At 38.2% G+C, this 18,325-nt stretch overlaps 1 protein-coding gene across 1 annotated transcript in view; it reads right to left on the bottom strand.

Moving 5' to 3' along the window:
- RRP12 (ribosomal RNA processing 12 homolog) overlaps positions 1-4,520 on the bottom strand; it is a 31,500-nt gene extending 26,980 nt beyond the window's left edge. Inside the window, exon 1 of the mRNA XM_007478694.3 lies at positions 4,219-4,520. Within this exon, the coding sequence (XP_007478756.2) occupies positions 4,219-4,357 (139 nt within the window). The 5' untranslated portion in view covers positions 4,358-4,520. The remainder of the gene's footprint in view (positions 1-4,218) is intronic.
- Between the last annotated feature and the right edge of the window lie 13,805 nt (positions 4,521-18,325).

The following is an 18,325-nucleotide window of genomic DNA, read 5'->3' as shown; positions in this document are numbered from 1 at the left end:
TACCTATCTATCTATAAATATGTTCAGGTCTCTTATCCTAAAAAATAAATAAAAATTTTTTCCCTCAACCAGCTAGTATCGGTTTTCTCCTCTCAACCAGCCACTCTTCAAATATAGACTCCATTTGCTGTCTCTATTTCCTTCATATTTACTTCTTCACCCATTGCATATGATTTAGTAGTCCTTATTCTTTGAGAGGACCAGCCTACTGGCACCCAAGGTTTGAAGAAGAAACCACCATCCTACTGAAACAGCTCTCAAGTCACTCTTGAATTGACAAATCCAACTAGCTTTACCCCAGTCTTCATCCTGAGCTCTTAGTAGCATCAGACTCTGCTTAATACTCTTTTCCTGACACTTGATTTGATTGTTCCTCTCCTAATTGGCTCCTCTTCCTTCCTGAGTTCCCTAAATACAGCGGATTTCCCAAAATTCTACCTATGCTCCCCATTTCTTTTTACACTTTCCCCTTCAATAATCTAATCAACTTTGATAACTTCAATAACCACCTCTATCCAGATAGATCTCCATTCCCATCCTCTCCTGGATCCTCCTTTAATATAAAGAGTCTCCACCTGGATGTCCCACCAACAATTCATAGTCAACAAATATAAAACAGAAAGTTTGACATTTTCCCCAAAGCAGCTGCTACATTTCCTGTTAATAAGGGCATTGCATCACTACAGGGAAAAAGGAAAAGAACCAATAAGTTCTAAATATTTACAGCAGTTCTCTTTTCAGTGTCAAAGAATTAGAAACTATGGGGATATATGTCAATTGGGGAATGGCTGAATAAGTTGTGGTATATGATTGGGATAGAATACTACTGTGCTATAACAACAAGCAGGTTGACTTTAGAAAAACATGCAAAGACTTGAATGAAATAATGAATTGTTAAGTGAGCAGAACCAAGAGAACATTGTATAATATTGTTTGAAGATTAAATAAGAATAATTAAGCTATTCCAAGTTTAATGAATATTCACATAAACTACAAAGGACCTATATGAAGATGCTCTCTACCTCGAAAATTGTATATGTAACTATGAATTGTATAGTTTCATATATAGTTACAAAACATAACCAAAAAAATAATAAAAATGTTTAAAAAACCAAAGGCATCACTATCCTTTAAGTTTTGAAAAGGAAGTTGCAAAGAATTCCAGTATCTTTTCCAAGAAAACCCCAAATGGGGTCATAAAGAGTCAAATATGACTGAAAAACAACTGAACAACCTTTTAAGTTACCCAGGTTCCAAACCTAGGGGTTATCCTTGAATTTCCCCTCCTCATTCAACACCTATATTCAATCAGTCCCCAAGTCTGATCCAGTCTACCTTTACAGTATCTCTTATATTGTTTATGTTTCCCTCTTATTTTCTCACTTCTTTCTTTTGCTCTGGGCATAGTGCTTTTTGTTTTTGTGTCTTCATTCATTCCATATCTATTCCCTCCCTACCCCCTTGCATTATCCTCATCTTCTACCTCTTATGAGCCCCCAACTCCTTCAAAGCTGCTTCTTCTCTAACAGGCCCCCTTCCATTGTTAGTGCCCTTTTTTCCCCTGAAATTATGTCCCAGAATGTAAATTCTTTGAAGGCAGAGATTATTCTGTTTTTGATGTTTATTCAGGAATGCCTGGCATCTAATCCTAGGTAAGTGAGTGAATGGTACAATTACTTCTTGAATCACCCAGGATAAGAATTTACTTTAAGTTTTTTAAAGATTTTGTACAAACAATTTAAAGATTTTGACCAAACAAAACCAATGCAACCAAGATTTAGAAAGAAAGCAACAAACTGGGAAAAAATTTTATAACAAATTTCTCTGATAAAGGTCTCATTTCCCAAATATATAAAGAACTAAGTCAAGTTTACAAAAATCCAAATTGTTCCCCAATTGATAAATGGCTAAAGTATATGAATAGGCAGTTTTCAGATGAAATCAAAACTATTAATAATCATATGAAAAAATGTTCTAAATTCTCTTGATTAGAGACATGCAAATTAAAACAATTCTGAGGTACCACCTCATACCTATCAGATTGGCCAATATAACAGTAAAGTAAAATAATAAAGGTTGGAGGGAATGTGACAAAATGGGGACACTAATGCATTGCTGGTGGGAGTTGTGAATTAATCCAACCATTTTGGAGGGCAATTTTGAATTATGCCCAAAGGGCTACAAAAGAATGCATACTTTTTAATCTAGTAATACCACTACTAGGTTTGAATCCTAAAGAGATTTTATAAATAGGAAAGAACTTATTTCTGCAAAAATATTATAGCTATGCTTTTTGTGGTGACAAAGAATTGAAAACTAAAGGGAAGTCCCTTAACTGGGGAATGGCTGAACAAACTGTAGTAGATGATGGTGATGGAATACTATTTGTGCTATCAGGAATGAGGAACAGGATGATTTCAAAAAGAACTGGACAAACCTATGTGAACTGGTACAGAGTGAAATAAGCAAAACTAGGAGAACATTGTACACAGTAACAGCAATATTGTGGAATTCTGCACAATTCTGAGGGACTTATGAAAAAGAATGCTATCCACCTCCAGAGAAAGAATTAGGATATAAATGTAAATGAAAATATATGATTTATCACTTGTTTATTTGGATATATGATTTGGGGTTTTAGTTTTATAAAATTATTCACTTACAAAAATGAATAATATGGAAATGTTTTGTGTGATAATACATGTATAAACCAGCTTGAATTGCCTGTCAGCTCTGGAATGAGAAGGGAAGAAGGGAGGGAGACATGAATCATATAACTTTGGAAAACTTATGTGGAAATCTGTTATTAAAATAAAGATGAAAAAAGTTTCAAGTATTGTGATACCTGTATTTTAACACAATCAGCTTTGTTTGTAATTTTTTGTATTTTAATCATTTAAAAATATTATTATAAGGAGTCCATAGAACCCTGACCGTAATCAGTTGTCAAAATCCTCTCAATTCTAAGTCTACATTTTCTCTCCCTTTATTTCTCTTCTCCATCATCCTAGTAGAGATCCTCATTAACTTTATCTGAACCACTTTAAGTAGTCAGTCACCTAAAGGATGTCCCTCCCTCTAGTATCCCTATTCAATAAATTCTATAACCAGATTATTCTTTCTAAAACCAGCTTTGACATCATTTACATGCTCAAAAATTGCAATGATTCCTTACCACCTAGCAAATAAATCCTAACACCTAAACTTTACTCAAGGCTCATTATCCTCTGATGCCACTCTACTTTTCCTGCTTTATGTTCCCATTAGTCCCTTAAACATCTACCTACTTTATGCTTCTGTCAAACTAATCACTCCAAAACTCCCTTTATTTCCCACTAAGATGCAAAAGCATTTTCCAAGAATAAGGCCTTTTCTCCATTTTAATCTGGCCCAGATGCCACCACAGATGCCATTCAACTGCCACACTACTCCTTTAGTCTCCTCTTATGCATGTTCCCTTCACCAAATTATCCTGCTTTGTTGTCCAAACACGTTCATGCTTTCATGCCTTTGTTTCCAAAGATGAATATGCCCACCCTTCCACGACCCCATTTTCCCTTGTTGAAGTCCTTTGGAACTCAAGTGCCACTTCCCCCAGGATCAGACTTCCAGGGTCCCTCCAGTCAGAAACAACTCTATCACAACAGTCCACAAAACTTCCACTACGAAAAGACTCCTTAACGTCTTACAACCTACACCTATTTTGAAAACGACTCTGCATATAGTTCCTCCCTTTGCATCCTCCTTTTCCTACAATTCTTCTTCCCTGGATCTCACGGTCCACTTTCAACGTCTTGAGGATAAGAATCTCATTTATTCAAACATTCTCCCACAATATCTAGTCTGGAGCTCTGAAGGCCACAGACTCTCAGGCCCCATCTCCTAGAGAGAACCTTCACCCTTTCATGGGTCACGGGGCTTTGGGAATCTGGTGAAGTCTATGACCCCATTCTCAGGACAGCTTTTTAATTTGCAAAATAAAATATAGATCTCTATGGAAACTAATTATGCTGGAATGTATCAATCAACATATTAAATAAATGCCAAGTTCAGTAAGCCCTGAAATCTTTTTGGATCCCATGGAGGAGATGGGGAATAAGAATCCTGGTCCAAGGCCCCTCCGGGTCCCAATCCAACTCAACAGAAGCTCCCAGGCTCTAGCTCCCGCCCACCCCGAAGCAACTCTAGAAAGCAGCCCCTGCCCTGCCGGGCCGCTACCTGAGGGCCGGCTGAAGAAGCGGCTGCGAGCAGCCTGCCGGTGTCGCCGGCCTGTGGGGTTGGAATCACTGCTATGGCCCTTCTTCCAGCGCTTCAGCTTGGCAGAGGAGCCAGAGGGCAATTTCCCAGATCGCCCCATGGCTAGAGTCTGCCCACGAAGGGTACCGCGGCAGTGGCGAAAAGATCTCTCCAATACACGCAGATTCCACGTGCGGCTCCAAACGTGACTCACTTCCGCTTCCTGCGAGCGACTTCCTGCTCCCCGCCCTCAGTTACCATGGAGTCAAAGAGCAACATCCTGTTTTGTGAGGCAAGGCTCTATAAGGGAGGGACCTTAGGGAGACTAGAAAACATTGAAACTTCTCGTTCTCAAGCTTTTGGGTCTCCACACTTGTTTCTACTCTTCAGAATTATCGAGGATCCCAAAGAGCTTATGTTTGTAACGATACTGTATTACAGATTAAAACTGACGAGTGTCCAAAAATATTCATTTTAGAATAACTAATAATGAGCTAAAAACATTTTTAAATTTTATTTTTAAAATATTTTTCTATGATTACATGACTCATGGTTCTCTCCTTCTCTACCCTCCCCCCTCCTGGAACTGACAAGCAATTCTACTGGGTCATACAAGTATTATCGCTCGAAACCTATTTCCATATTATTCATTTTGTAATAGAGTAATCTTTTAAAACCTAAACCCCAAATCATATACCCATGTAAACAAGTGATAAATCATATGTTTTCTTCTGGATTTCTACTCCTATAGTTCTTTCTCTAGATGTGGATAGCATTCTTTCTCTTAAGTCCCTCAGTTATCCTGAATCATTGCATTGCTATTAGTAGCAAAGTCTATTATATTTGATCATCCCACAATGTTTCAGTTACTGTGTACAATGTTCTCCTGGTTCTGCTCATTTCACTCTGCATCAGTTCATGTAGGTCTTTTCAATTCTTGAAGAAATCAAGCCGTTCTAAACATTTTTTAAACCCTAATGTTCCGTCTTAGAATAGATATCAGTTTGAAGTAAGAGGTAGGGGTCGAAATTAAGTGACTTGTCCAAAGTCACACAGCTAAGGCAATGTTTGAAGTCAAATCTCAACCTAGGTTCTCCTGACTCCAGACCTAGCACTCTATCCTTTGTGCTACCTAGCTTCCCCTTTAACATTTTTCTTAAACCCTTACCTTCTGTCTTAGAATCCATCAATACTATGTATTGGTTCTAAGACAAATGAGTGGTAAATGCTAGCATTGGGGATCAAGTGACATGCCCAAGATCACACAGCTAAAGTCAAATTTGAACCCAAGACTTCTCATCTCCAGGCCTTACTCTCTATCCACTATTTTTTTAAAATTATCTCCCTCCCTCCCAATCCTTCCCTACTCATTGAGAAAGCAAGCAATATGATATCAATTACACACATGAAATCATAATGTAACATTTTAATAATAAAAAACTTAAAGTGAGGGGAATAGCATTGTTTTTACATATTTTTAAAATCTCTCTAATATCTTCTGAATTCTCGCATCCACCTTTGCATTGTCTGTTTTCATTGCATTATCTTGACTGAGTATGTAAAGAAAAGCAGGCCTCAACCAGCTAGGTAGTTGGGAAAAGGCATATTTTAATAGATAAATAACATCTTAGTATTATTATTAAAATTGGTTTTACCTGAGGGGTCCCCTGAAAAGGGTTTCTGGGATCACACTTCTAGAAATGCTGATTTCCTGTAAGCCTCTGTTGCAATGTCCCAAACTAATAAATCTTCAATATTTTGGGTTATTATTTGTGAGCTATGGCATTGAGTTCAGCTCCCTGAATCCCAGGAGGCTCCAAGTCATAAAATCACTGAGTGTCAGACCATTATTTTACAAATGAGGAAACTGAAGTCCAGAGAAGAGAAACGACTGGCCCCCATTGACATAGTTAATCTGTAACAGATCTGGGACTGGGAAATAATAATATATATTTCTATTGTCATTGTTCAGACATTAATGACCCCATTTGAGTGGGTTGGTCATTTCCTTCTCCAACTCCTTTGATAGAAAAGGAAAATGAGACTAACAGAGCTCAAGGTCACGTAGCTAGTATAAGATGGTAATTTTACCCTTACAAAAGGTTTGTAAAGTCTCAAGTTGTTTTACCTGCTCCCAAGTATCTGAGGCCAGATTTGAACTCAGCAGGATTAGTCTTCTGGACTTCAAGCCTGGTTCTCTATCTACCTGTGGCTGCCCATATATTTATATAGCACTTTACAATATGTTTTTTCTTCATGACAAGCCTAATTTTATGGAGGGGGAAGCTAAGGCAAAGCTGATGTATTCCAAATCAAGTAGTGAACCTGTACTCTAATTAAAGTTTGTTTTTTAATCAAAATTTTTTTCAATTAGCAAGCATCTACTCTTCCTCCATTCTCCTTCTTCTTCCCCCACTGAGAGGACAGGGAAGGCGAAAACACCAGGTTTTCTGACTCAGTGTAGCCAAGTTACATGAATGGGAGGGAATCACCTACCTCACAGGGTTGTTTTAAGGATCAAACATGATAATGTTGCTTCACAACCCTTAAAGCACTATATAATGTGAGCAATTATTTTTCACCTCATTTGTATCCCACAGCCTGGGAGAGTTCCTGATTGAGGGGACATTTGTTGTTAAGGTAAGATATTGTAATCTCAGAGCAAAGTATCACATAGGTAGGGTTCCATGATATAGTGTAAAGAGCTCTGAACTAGTAACCAGGAGCCTGGGTCCTTATTTCGTCTCTGCTATTAATTAGCTTTGTCACTTAGTTGTGGGATTCAGTTACCTCATCCATAAAATGAAAGGGTGCATTGAATCATCTAGAGGATCCCTTAGAATTTACAGTCTATCACGATGATGATGATAGTTCACATATTTTGAACATCTCACATTTCAAAATATACACCTATTTTAATAACCCCAGTAGAACTAGTTTCATCTTGGACATATAAGGAAAGAACCTTATCTTAGCATCCTTATGTTAAGCACTCATCTATTAAAAACAACTCTTTTCTTAGCTGTGTGACCCTAGAAAAGTCACTTAACTGTCACTGCCTAACCCTTACCATCCTTCTGCTTTGGAACCAATATGCAAGCAGGTAACAGTTTAAAAAAGGGGGGGGGGTGGGGAAGGCGAGCTCAATTTTCAATTTATAATATATTCAGTATAAAATTATAGTTTGGGTAAATTTGATTAAAAAGTTGATGCTACCTTTTGTGTAATTAGAATCTGTTCCCCTGGACTTCAATTCCCAGCATCCCACTTTCCTTCTCACATTAAGTGCTGACATAGAGAGGATATAAGTTTAGTGTAGCCCCATCTCTGTCTCTCTCTCTCTTCCTGTGATCACATTTTGTGCAGGTGGTGTGAGATGAGAGTCAGGAGAGTTTTACTCACCTGGTATACTTTTTGCTAGATAATTAGGTTTTTATGCTTTTATTTCCTTTTTATTCCTTTTATTTCAAGTGGTTATTAATAACTTTATAAAATGAATACTTAGAGTTTTGGACATTAATTTAGATCTTACACTTTTTATTACATATCAAGCAAATTGTATGATGCTATGCTATAGATTTCATTAAAAATACAATAAAGTAATACCTAGCTTTATGAGACAGTATACATTTCTTTAAAAGAAACTTTTGTAAGTTAAATCATTTAAAATGTCCTAGGGGTGGTTCCTTATTTAAAGGTATTCTAGATGAATCCTATTATAAAGTGAATACCATTGAATTTATTTCTTTATTTTTTAGTTGTATTCAACTCTTTGTGACCCCATTTGAGACTTTCTTGGCAAAGATACTAGAGTGGTTTGCCATTGTTTTCTCCAGCTCATTTTATCAATCAGGAAACTGCTACAGATGGAGTTAAGTGACTTACCCATAGTGACACAGCTAGAAAGGTTCTGAGGCCAGATTCAAACTCAGGAAGATGTCTTCCTGACACCAGGTCCATCACTCCATCCATTGTGCCATCTAGCTGTTTTCATACAAGGAGTATTAAAATTACTTAGAAGAATGACTTTTGTTATAATACTCTGGGCCACAATTGGGAAGTTTTGTTCTTAATTGTAGGGATAATAGAGCATCTATGAATTGTTGGTGTATTTGAATGAAGAAATCAGCAATCGGTCAGTTTTGTATCTGATTGGGAGAATACAGTTTGTTACAGCTTTGTAATCACATAGTTCACAAATCACACAGTAACATGCAGCTCACAAAACTGCTTCTTCAAGCTAAATGGTGAGGTGTAAAATGCCTTTCTTCATTCATTCCCATTTTACAGATAGGAAAACAGGTTCAGTTGTTGGATATACTAAAAGCCTTAAACCATATTGAAGCTTTATTGAATCTTGGAAATAACCCAAGAAATTATTTCTACCAATAGCTCTACCAATAGCTTTTTAATGACCTTGCTAAATGCATTTACTGAAGGGGTTATTACATTGCCCAGTGATACAACAGTTAACACATTAGGCCATTCATCCAACAGGATTAATGTTTGCCTGTGTATTTTGTATGGCGACAGGACCCATGAGACCTTGAAGCCAGGCAGGGCCCAGAGGGAGGGGAAGGAGTAGAATTTTGTCCTGCCAACTATCCCTGCTCTTGGCACTTAACTTCTATAGCAAAAGTTCCCATTTTTTTTTTCCATTCTTGAATCCCTTTCAATAACAACAATAAAAGTGTGTTGTGAACCCTTAGGATAATTTAATATACATAGAGCTGTCTAGTGGTCCAGTGGATAGAGTCCTGGAATAATGAAGTCTTGAGTTCAAATGTCACCTCAGCCTTTTACAAGCTATGTTCTTAGGCAAGAATCCAGCTTCTGTTTGGCTCAATTTCTTCAAATCTGGTTCATTCGTTGTCTCCCTGGACCTAAGCTATCCTGAGAAAAAGGACATAGTTATACATAGTCATTATAATTAAGATTTAAAGTGTATGATATTGGGCACACATACACATGCAGATACAGAGATGTCCAAAATGTGCTAGAAAAGAAGACAGCCATGAACTTGGGGGGGGGGTATACATATTTATTTTCACTAATTCTCTCTGAATTTTAGCATTTCCTTCATCTCCTTAAAAATATCATTCTCAGAAGAGGTCGGTTTCAGCAAACTGTCGAAAGGGTCCAAGACCCCCCAAAAGATTAAGAACTTCACTAAAATGCAAATTAAGACAACTCTGAGGTACCATCTTGCTCCCATGATACTGGCTAACATGACAAAAAAGGGAAATAATAAATGTTGATGGGGATATGGAAAAATCAGAATACTAATATGCTGTTGGTAGAGCTGTGAACTGATATACCCATTCTAGAGAACAATCTGGAACCATGCCTTTAGGACCAAAAAACTATGCATACCCTTTGATTCAGCAATACTGCTACCAGGTTTGTATCCCAAAGAGATTAAAGACAGGGGAAAAGAACCTACTTGTACAAAAATATTTTTGTGGTGGTAAAGAAACTGAAGGGAAGTCTATATCAATTAAGAAATGACTGAAGAAGTTGTGATACATGATTATAATGGATTATTTTTGAATTATTGTACCCTAAAAAATAATAAATAAGATGATCACAAAAAACATACAAAGACTTCTATGAAGTGTTGCAAAATGAAGTGAGTAGAATTAAGAGAACATTGTACAAAGTAATAACGATAATGTAAGATGATCACCTGAAAGATTTAATTTTATCAACAAGGCAAGAATCCAGGCTAACTCCAAGAGACTCATGATGAAAAAGGATGTCAAATCACAGAAGGAACAGATGGAGTCCAAATGCAGATTGAAACATATTATTCTTCATTTTATTTCCCCTATGAATTTTTCTTTAGTACAACCAATATATGTCTTTTTTTGCAACATGATAAACATGGAAATAAGTATGATATTATAATACTGTATATGTGAAATGTTTAAATTGGGGGAAAAAGAAGATATATTCTTAACAAAACAAAGAATAGTGGGAATTAAAAATGTAACTTAGATTTTAAGAAACTGAAAAGTTCCTGTATAAATAACATTACTGTTATATATATATATATATGTGTGTGTATATATATATATATACACATGTATATATGTAAATAAAAAAACAAAAACAAAAAACAAAAAAAAAATACTGTATAAGTAAAACTTATGTCATATTACCTGCATTCTTGGGGAAGGGGAAAAGGTGAGAGGCAAAGAAAGGATGTGGATTGCAAAATTTCAAAAATGAATATTAAAAATTGTATAAACATGTAATCTAGAAAAAAAAGAACCCTTGCTCTAGATGAAACAATAGAGGGATGACTAGATCAAGTGAGATTTTTTGGAGATTGGGGGGAGACATGGGCATGTTTTTAGGCAATAGGGAAGCAGCCAATGAGCAAGGAAATATTGAAGATTAGAGAGAGCAAAAATGATAGAAAAGACTGTCTACTTGAGAAGATGGGATGAAAAGGGATCAGGTGCATGTAGAGGAGTTTGCCTTGGGAAGGAGAAGGGCTACCTAAATATGCAATACAGGAGTGAAGGAAGCAGCAAAAGGCATCTGGGTAATGTGAGACAGAGGAAGAGAAAAGAGAGACCTGTTGGTGAATGGCTGCAATTTTTTCAATGAAATGTAAGATGAGGTTCTCATCTAAGAGGATGGGGAACGGGGAAGTTATTAACTATTTGAGGAGGGATGAAAAGGTTTAGAAGTGAGATAGCAGGCCAATTAGTGGGATGCAAAAAATAATTGCTTTGCTATAGTGAAGACCCAGTTGAGATTATGCACCTAATTTTATAGTGGATCTGGTTGGCATGGTTTTGTGATTTTCCCCCCACCCTTCTTAGTTTAGCTACAAATGAATGGGAGAGAAGATAGTGAACAGTCAGAGTAATCTAGAACCAAGGTTTGGCAGGACAAGATTAGTGATAGGATAAGGGTCAAAGAACTCAAGAGAAAGGGGAAATGTAGAGTTGAATTGGCTCACCAATGGGTCAAAATGGGGAAGGGAGAAGAACATAGCCAATACAGTGAGGGTGGTAGAGGGTAAGCTTGGAAATGACCATGAGAAACAAGGAGAATCCCAATTTCCTCTCCCTGGGGCAATCAGTTAAAGTTCAATCATTACTAGAAAGGATGGCCAGGGAGTTTGTGACATCAGGAGGAAAGAAAGTCTCAATGAGAACCAAGAGATGCAAGGAGTGGTAAACAAGATTTAAAATGAAAGCAAGCTTATTACCTATGGAGCAAACATTCTAACTTTAGAGTAGACCTCAGTATGATTGGATTGAGCAGGAACAGGAAGAAGGGAGTGGTTGGTGAAGAATTAATAATGGCATCTGCATGATTACAGAAAAACCTTCATGAACTGATGCAGAGTGAAATCAGCAGAATCAGGAGAACATTGTACACAGTAACAGCAATACTGTGGAATGATGAAATGAGATTGACTTAGCTACTCTCAGGACAATGATGAAGGATTTATGGAAAATAACGCTATCTACCTCCAAAGAAAGAACTGTTGGAGCTAAAATGCAAATAAAAGTATAAGATTTTTCACTTGTTTATGTGGGTTTTATGTTTTGGGATTTTGGTTTTGTAACACTTCTCACTTAAAAAATGACAATATGGGGGGCAGCTGGGTAGCTCAGTGTGTTGAGAGCTAGGCCTAGAGACGGGAGGTCCTAGGTTCAAATCTGGCCTCAGACACTTCCCAGTTGTGTGACCCTGGGCAAGTCACTTGACCCCCATTGCCTAGCCCTTACCACTCTTCTGCCTTGGAGCCAATATACAGTATTGACTCCAAGACAGAAGGTAAGGGTTTTATAAAAAAAAAACGACAATATGGAAATGTGTTTTGCATGATAATACACGTATAATCCAGATCCAATTGATTGCCAGCACAGAGAGAGAAAGAAAGGGAAGGAGAGAGGTAGATAAGTTCAATCATATAATTTAGGAAAACCTGTGTGGGAATTTGTTATTACATGTAATTGGTAACAAAAACAATATTTTTACTGACATTAAGCTTTAAAAAAAAAAGAATGACACCTGTAAATTCAGAATTATTGAGATGGGGAGGCTATGACTGCGTGGGAGTTTGTTAACTATTGATGAATGAGTTCAGGCAGAGTATTAACATTACTAAAGGTTCAGCCTCAAAAGAGAGTTCTATCAGGGTGCCATGCAATTCAGAGTGTATCTGTGGGAGAGTCTGAAACAGGTTTACAAGAGGAAGATACTTTGTAATAACTGTTCTTACTCCATTATCTTATTAGATGCCATTGCTTTTAGCTAAGTGTTGTATACTGTCTGAGTGTTTAAGGGAAACTCTGGTGAGTTGCTTTTTTTCTTATGTTCTTCCCTTCCATCTTAGAATCAATAGTGAGTATTGGTTACAAGTCAGAAGAGCAATAAGGGCTAAACAATGTGGGTTAAGTGACTTGTCTAGGGTCACACAGCTAGGAAGTATCTAAGGTTAGATTTGAACCCAGGAACTCTTGGCTCTAGGCCTGGCTCTCAATCCACTAAGCCACCTCGCTGCTCACTCTGGTGAGCTTTGACCACAGTTTTAGGAGTGTCAACCCAAATGTCACCCTAGAACTTGTGAGAAAAGGCAAAAGTGAAAAAGTATGAGTGTCAAATTGAGAAGGGAGCTCATAACCCAATAGAAGGGTGAAATCGTTTCCAGCTAAAGAATTTAGTAAAAAGTATGGAAGTGATGATATATGGCACAGTAACCTTAGAATCATACAAGAATTGTGTAACACTCATATACTATACTCATGCTCATGACAAAGGTAAGACCAGTGTGTCATCAATTAACAGTACTGATTCAGGTACTATAGCTGCTTAGGCCACCAACTGGTACTCTAGGAAGTAGTTTTTCCTTTTACATGAGAACCGAGAGCCCAGGTTCTCATCTAGTCTAAGGTATGACATGAATATTTCTGACAAGAATTTATGGCATGATTTGCTTGGTTTCCCATTAAGAGCCTAATCTCCTTCCTAGCTTTCTGTGACCCAAAAAAAAACTATTTAATCAATCATTTATCAAATGTACATTTGCTAAAGCTAACTTTGATGTCTTCTAACAACTCTTTATCGCTTTGTCTATAGGTTTCTCCTCTGAGCATGTTCTGCTTTTCAGATTGCTTTAGTTCCTACAATAACAGCTCATCATTCCTCTGAGTATTTGGGACTACGGAAAAATAGATCATTAAGATTTGAGATCATTTAGTCCAATCCTATCATTTCACACATAAGGAGATTCAGGCCCAGAGCAGTGAAATGGCTTGTCCAAAGTTTTAGTAAAGTCCCAGCTAGTAAATAGAAGGAACAAGATTTGAATCAACATCCTCTAATTCCAACTTTCCTGCTACACAACAGTGAACAAGGCTAACAATATCATCTTTGATTCTGTAAACTTTCTTCTGCTCCTAGTAATGAAATCTCAACTCAGCTGAAACTTCAACTCCTTCTTCCCCCCAATATTCTGTGTTTCCATGGGCACATGGGAGTGGGGAGAAAGCTCATCCTCCAATCATTTTTGGACTTGCTAAGTATGGTGTAATGAAAAGTGTGCTGGATCTGGACCCTCCTCTTCTTCCCTACTCTGTATTTCAAAATACCTTTCTAACATCCCCTATTTGCTCCTCCTTCCCTTGTAGCTCTAATAAAGAGTTTGCCCTTCTCTTTGCCAAGACCAAACCCTCTACTTACACTCGACCCTATTTCCTCTTGTTTTTTCCAGAAGCTTGTCTATTGGAGCCAAGATGGGGGCTTAGTAGCAGCAGAAGCTCGTCTCTTCTCATTCCATCTCCCTTGCTTTGGATCCACTGGCTGCCTAATAACATGACCCAATCTCCCTCCTCCTTCAGAATTTTTCACTTAGCCCAGCCATTCTCTAAAGCTATAATCCTATGACGCTTCTGTCTTGTACAGCCAAACTCCTCTGAAGGGTAATGTATGCTTGCTGCTCTATTTCCTCAACTCTCAACTCCTTTCAGTTTGGTTTCTGATCACAGAACTTGACTAAGACTGCTTTTCCCAAGGCTGGCTCAGTGCCCCTAGCACCTAGTACAGTGCCTTGTAAACAGTAGGCACTAAATCATGTGTGTTGATTCAGACTAGTGAACTCTAGCTGTAAGTTAGAGTCCTGCTACACAATCTCAAGACGCCTGGAAGAGAACAGATAGCTGATGGATGAAAAACCAGATGCCATCAGATAATTAAAAGACTAGAAAGTCTCCGGGTGTAAGAAATATCACCAGAGAGTGGCTGGGGCTCAACAAAGACAATTCATTGTTATCCTTGGCTGCCCATTGGGCAACTAGATGAACCTCCAAGGTTGGACTGCGAGGCTGCTGAAGTCACTTCCAAGGCTCTTTTGGCAGCTGTGTGACCCTGGGCAAGTCACTTGACTCCCATTGCCTAGCCCTTACCACTCTTCTGCCTTGAAGCCAATACACAGTATTGACTCCAAGACGGAAGGTAAGGGTTTAAAAAAAAAAAGACCCTTTTAGGACAGGACAATTCTCTGGGCAATTCCAAACATTGCAGTGATGCCTTTTGGTCACCAGAGGGCAACCTTTTCTGCACTATGAGCCTTTAGGAAGTCAAGGCCATAAAAGGATCTGAATTATGGATGGTGATTTTGTAGCCACAGGAGTTATCAAGTTGCCTCAAGAAGTGTATCAATCTTTCAGTCCTTTTCCTAGGCCTCAGCGATCAGCTGCTCTATAAAGCCTATAGTGGAGGCTCTTCACCTGGGGCAGGGTACCTGGAAGGTTCATTAACTTGGATGGTTTAAAAACATGCATGTGAGGGGGCAACTGGGTGCTCAGTGGATTGAGAGTCAGGCCTAGAGACAGGAGGTCCTAGGTTCAAATCTGGCCTCAGACACTTCCCAGCTGTGTGACCCTGGGCAAGTCACTTGACCCCCATTGCCTAGCCCTTACCACTCTTCTGCCTTGGAGCCAATACACAGTATTGGCTGTGTATTGTATACTAAAGGTAAGGGTTTTATTTAAAAAAAAAAAACCATACATGTGAGACTAAGACATGGTTCCCACCTTTAGAAATCTAACAATCTTAGAACTATAAGATATACACATATGTATATATATATATATATTATATATATGTTGGAATATGGTAGCTACAGAAGAGGAATACAAAATGCTGTTCTATCAAATGACTCACATACATATGCATATGTGTAATATATACACACGGACATGCACGTGTATATACACATATGTGCACATAGATAGGCACTGGATGTATACATATATATGACACACACATGTGTCTTTATTTTCACTAAGCTCTAATGGAAATTTAGCATTCATGTATTTTATTTTAAAACCTTCTGAGAAGGGATCCACAGACTTCATCAGACTGCCAAAGGGGTCCAGGACATGCAAAAAAGATGAAGAATTCCTGAGGAAGATGATGCCTGCTGTAAAGATACTTATAGCCTGATATGGAGGAATTAAAATAGAAATGAGAACACCACCTATACCTGGCTGCCCACCTCCCAGATGCTTCCTGCCATGATTTCTGTTTAGACCAGAAGTTCTTAGTCTTTTTGTGGGATAAATCCCTTTGCCATCTGGTGAAGCCAATGGCCCCCTTCTCAGAAGAATGTTTTTTACTTATATTCATAATGGAAGGGCATGATCAATTTTAGTGAAAAGTCAGTAAATAATTTTTTTTTCCCGTCTAAGGACAAGAATTCCCAAAATTTATCCAAAGATCTCTTGGATGTAAGAATATAAAAATTAGGTTTTTATACTAATATGAAAGATCTAAAGTGATATTATGGTCGCTGATTTAAAAATATTGTAGCTTAAGTCAAAATGACTTTTAGTAGTTTTATTTACAAAGAGTTAGAAAGAGTGAAAGTGGGAAAATGTAAGAAGAGGTTAGAGAAATGTTTAGCCTAATGCGAATTTTAGATTTACTCCACCCTGCTTAGTCTAGCGATCAAGAATGTACACCCCTACTTAAGGATTAAGTGTTGAGAAGGATGGCCTATGACAGACATGTGCTAGCAAGTGACAAATCAGAAACAACTGACAGACCCCCTGGGCTGTCCTAAATCAAGCTTAAGCTACCATTGGTACATGTGAGATGCAAGAAGTGATGTAAAAAATGGTCTATATATTTCGTGTCACTGCCTCTCTCCGAGCTCTTTTTGCTGAGAGGTGGCTCTGGCTCTTTTTTTTCACGGAGAGGTGGCTCTGGCTCTCTTATGTGGTGGAGATGTGGCTGGTGGCAGCATCTTGGGCATCTTGGCATTTTGGTGTGTTTGCAGCTCTTGTCCAGGCTTGGCATGAGCGTGCTAGGTGAGTGAGTTTAGACTGATTCCTTTTTCCTTTACCTTCAAAAGCACTATCCTCTTAGGAGGCCCCTCATATCGGAGTAGATCTCGTGGCTGGAAGCCAAGCTAGTTTTAATATTGGAGGAGGCCTCGTGGCTGAGGACTCTGAACTTCCCTTAGCTTAGGCTAGGCTGGAAAATTCTTATACCTCTTTCTCTCTCTTCTTCTTCTTAATTTCTTCCCTCTATATTAATTAAACCACCATAAAATTCCCAAAATGATTCGAGTATTTTTATTGGGATTTGAATTAATCCCTAGGGACCATGAGGATAATATATTAGTCAAAAATCCCTAAATTTACCCCTTACACTAACACTTTAAGTGTTGCTCCCATGTCCTGCTCAGCCCTGGCAGAACTCAGTAACCTTCAGTCAGAGGACCTGTTGTTGTCTTTAGCAAGGGTTCCACCAATACAGCCTCCTCCAAGAAAGGAAAGCCTCTCCAGAACCAATCTCTCCAGAAACCAGGAAAGGAAGGCCAGCTACTCACCCAACTCTCCAACACAGAGTCTCTGAAGGCAAAGTCCCCAGGAGAAGTTCTTCCAAGGCCAAGATCCAAAAGTGAAGCTGAAGTCCTTTGGACAGGAAGTTCAGGACTTTTTATAGTCCTTTTCCCACTTTTTTCACTTCTTATCCCTTCCTCCACTTTACAGGAACCAATCACAGTCTTTAAATTTGCCTAGAACTGTGCAGGGGCAGGGCAGTGACCTCTGAAGTCACCCACTTTAGTAAGTGACTTGCAAACTCTCTTAGAGTTAAGGAGGGGTGCTTAAGTTTTTGATGGATTAATTTAAAAGTTTTTGGTTGATAGACAAAGAAAGTTTGATTCACTCTTCATATGGGGGTTCACAGATGCCAAGGTAAAAACTGTTGTTTTGGACTGAACTCCAAAATAGATGCATGTGTGAAAAAGAGGGATCAGATGAGAAAACCATGAAACTAAGAAATAATTCATCCATTTCTTTATCCATGCATCCATTCAACATTGACTAAGCTATTGCTACATGCTGAGGATAGATGATATGGTTAGAAAATCAGCATTCAAATGAACATAATTTGGGTCCCAGGACTACCTCTGGTTCATTCAGACTGTGTGACTCTGAGCTAGTTATTTACTTTTTCAGTGCTCTGGACAACTCTAGAAAACTATAAGTTGCAAAAGAATTGTGGATCTTCACTATTGGAGGGAATTTCTCTAATGGAAGTCCTTCCCATTACTATATGTGAGACTAGGACATGGTTCCCATTTTAGTAATATTATAATTATAGAGTTATAAGACATTTATATATAAATATAGTATAAACTGGAATATAATAGCTACATACAAGGAATACAATGCTGTCAGATCAAATAAGGAATAAATGACTTTCAGTGGCTGGATTCAAGGAAGACTTCATGGAAGGGAAAGCATTTAAACTGGTCCTGGAGATATAAGCAAGATCCTTATCACATTTTTTCTCCCTGGCATTCACCTTCATGCTACCAACTACTTTTATTTATTTTTTCTTAAAACCCTTACCTTCCATCTTGGAATCAATACTGTGTATTGGTTCCAAGGCAGAAGAGTGGTAAGGGCTAGGCAATGGAAATGTCTGAGGTCAGATTTGAACCCAGGACCTCCCATCTCTAGGACTGACTCTTAATCCACTGAGCTACCCAGCTGCCCCCTACCAACTACTTTTAAACCACTAACCCAGCTTCTAGCCTGCTCTGTCT

The sequence above is a fragment of the Monodelphis domestica genome, chromosome 1 (genome assembly GCF_027887165.1).
Source record: "Monodelphis domestica isolate mMonDom1 chromosome 1, mMonDom1.pri, whole genome shotgun sequence".
Classification (NCBI taxonomy): domain Eukaryota; kingdom Metazoa; phylum Chordata; class Mammalia; order Didelphimorphia; family Didelphidae; genus Monodelphis; species Monodelphis domestica.
The sequence above is the reverse complement of the archived record's forward strand: the minus strand, read 5'-3'. Positions and strand labels throughout refer to the sequence as shown.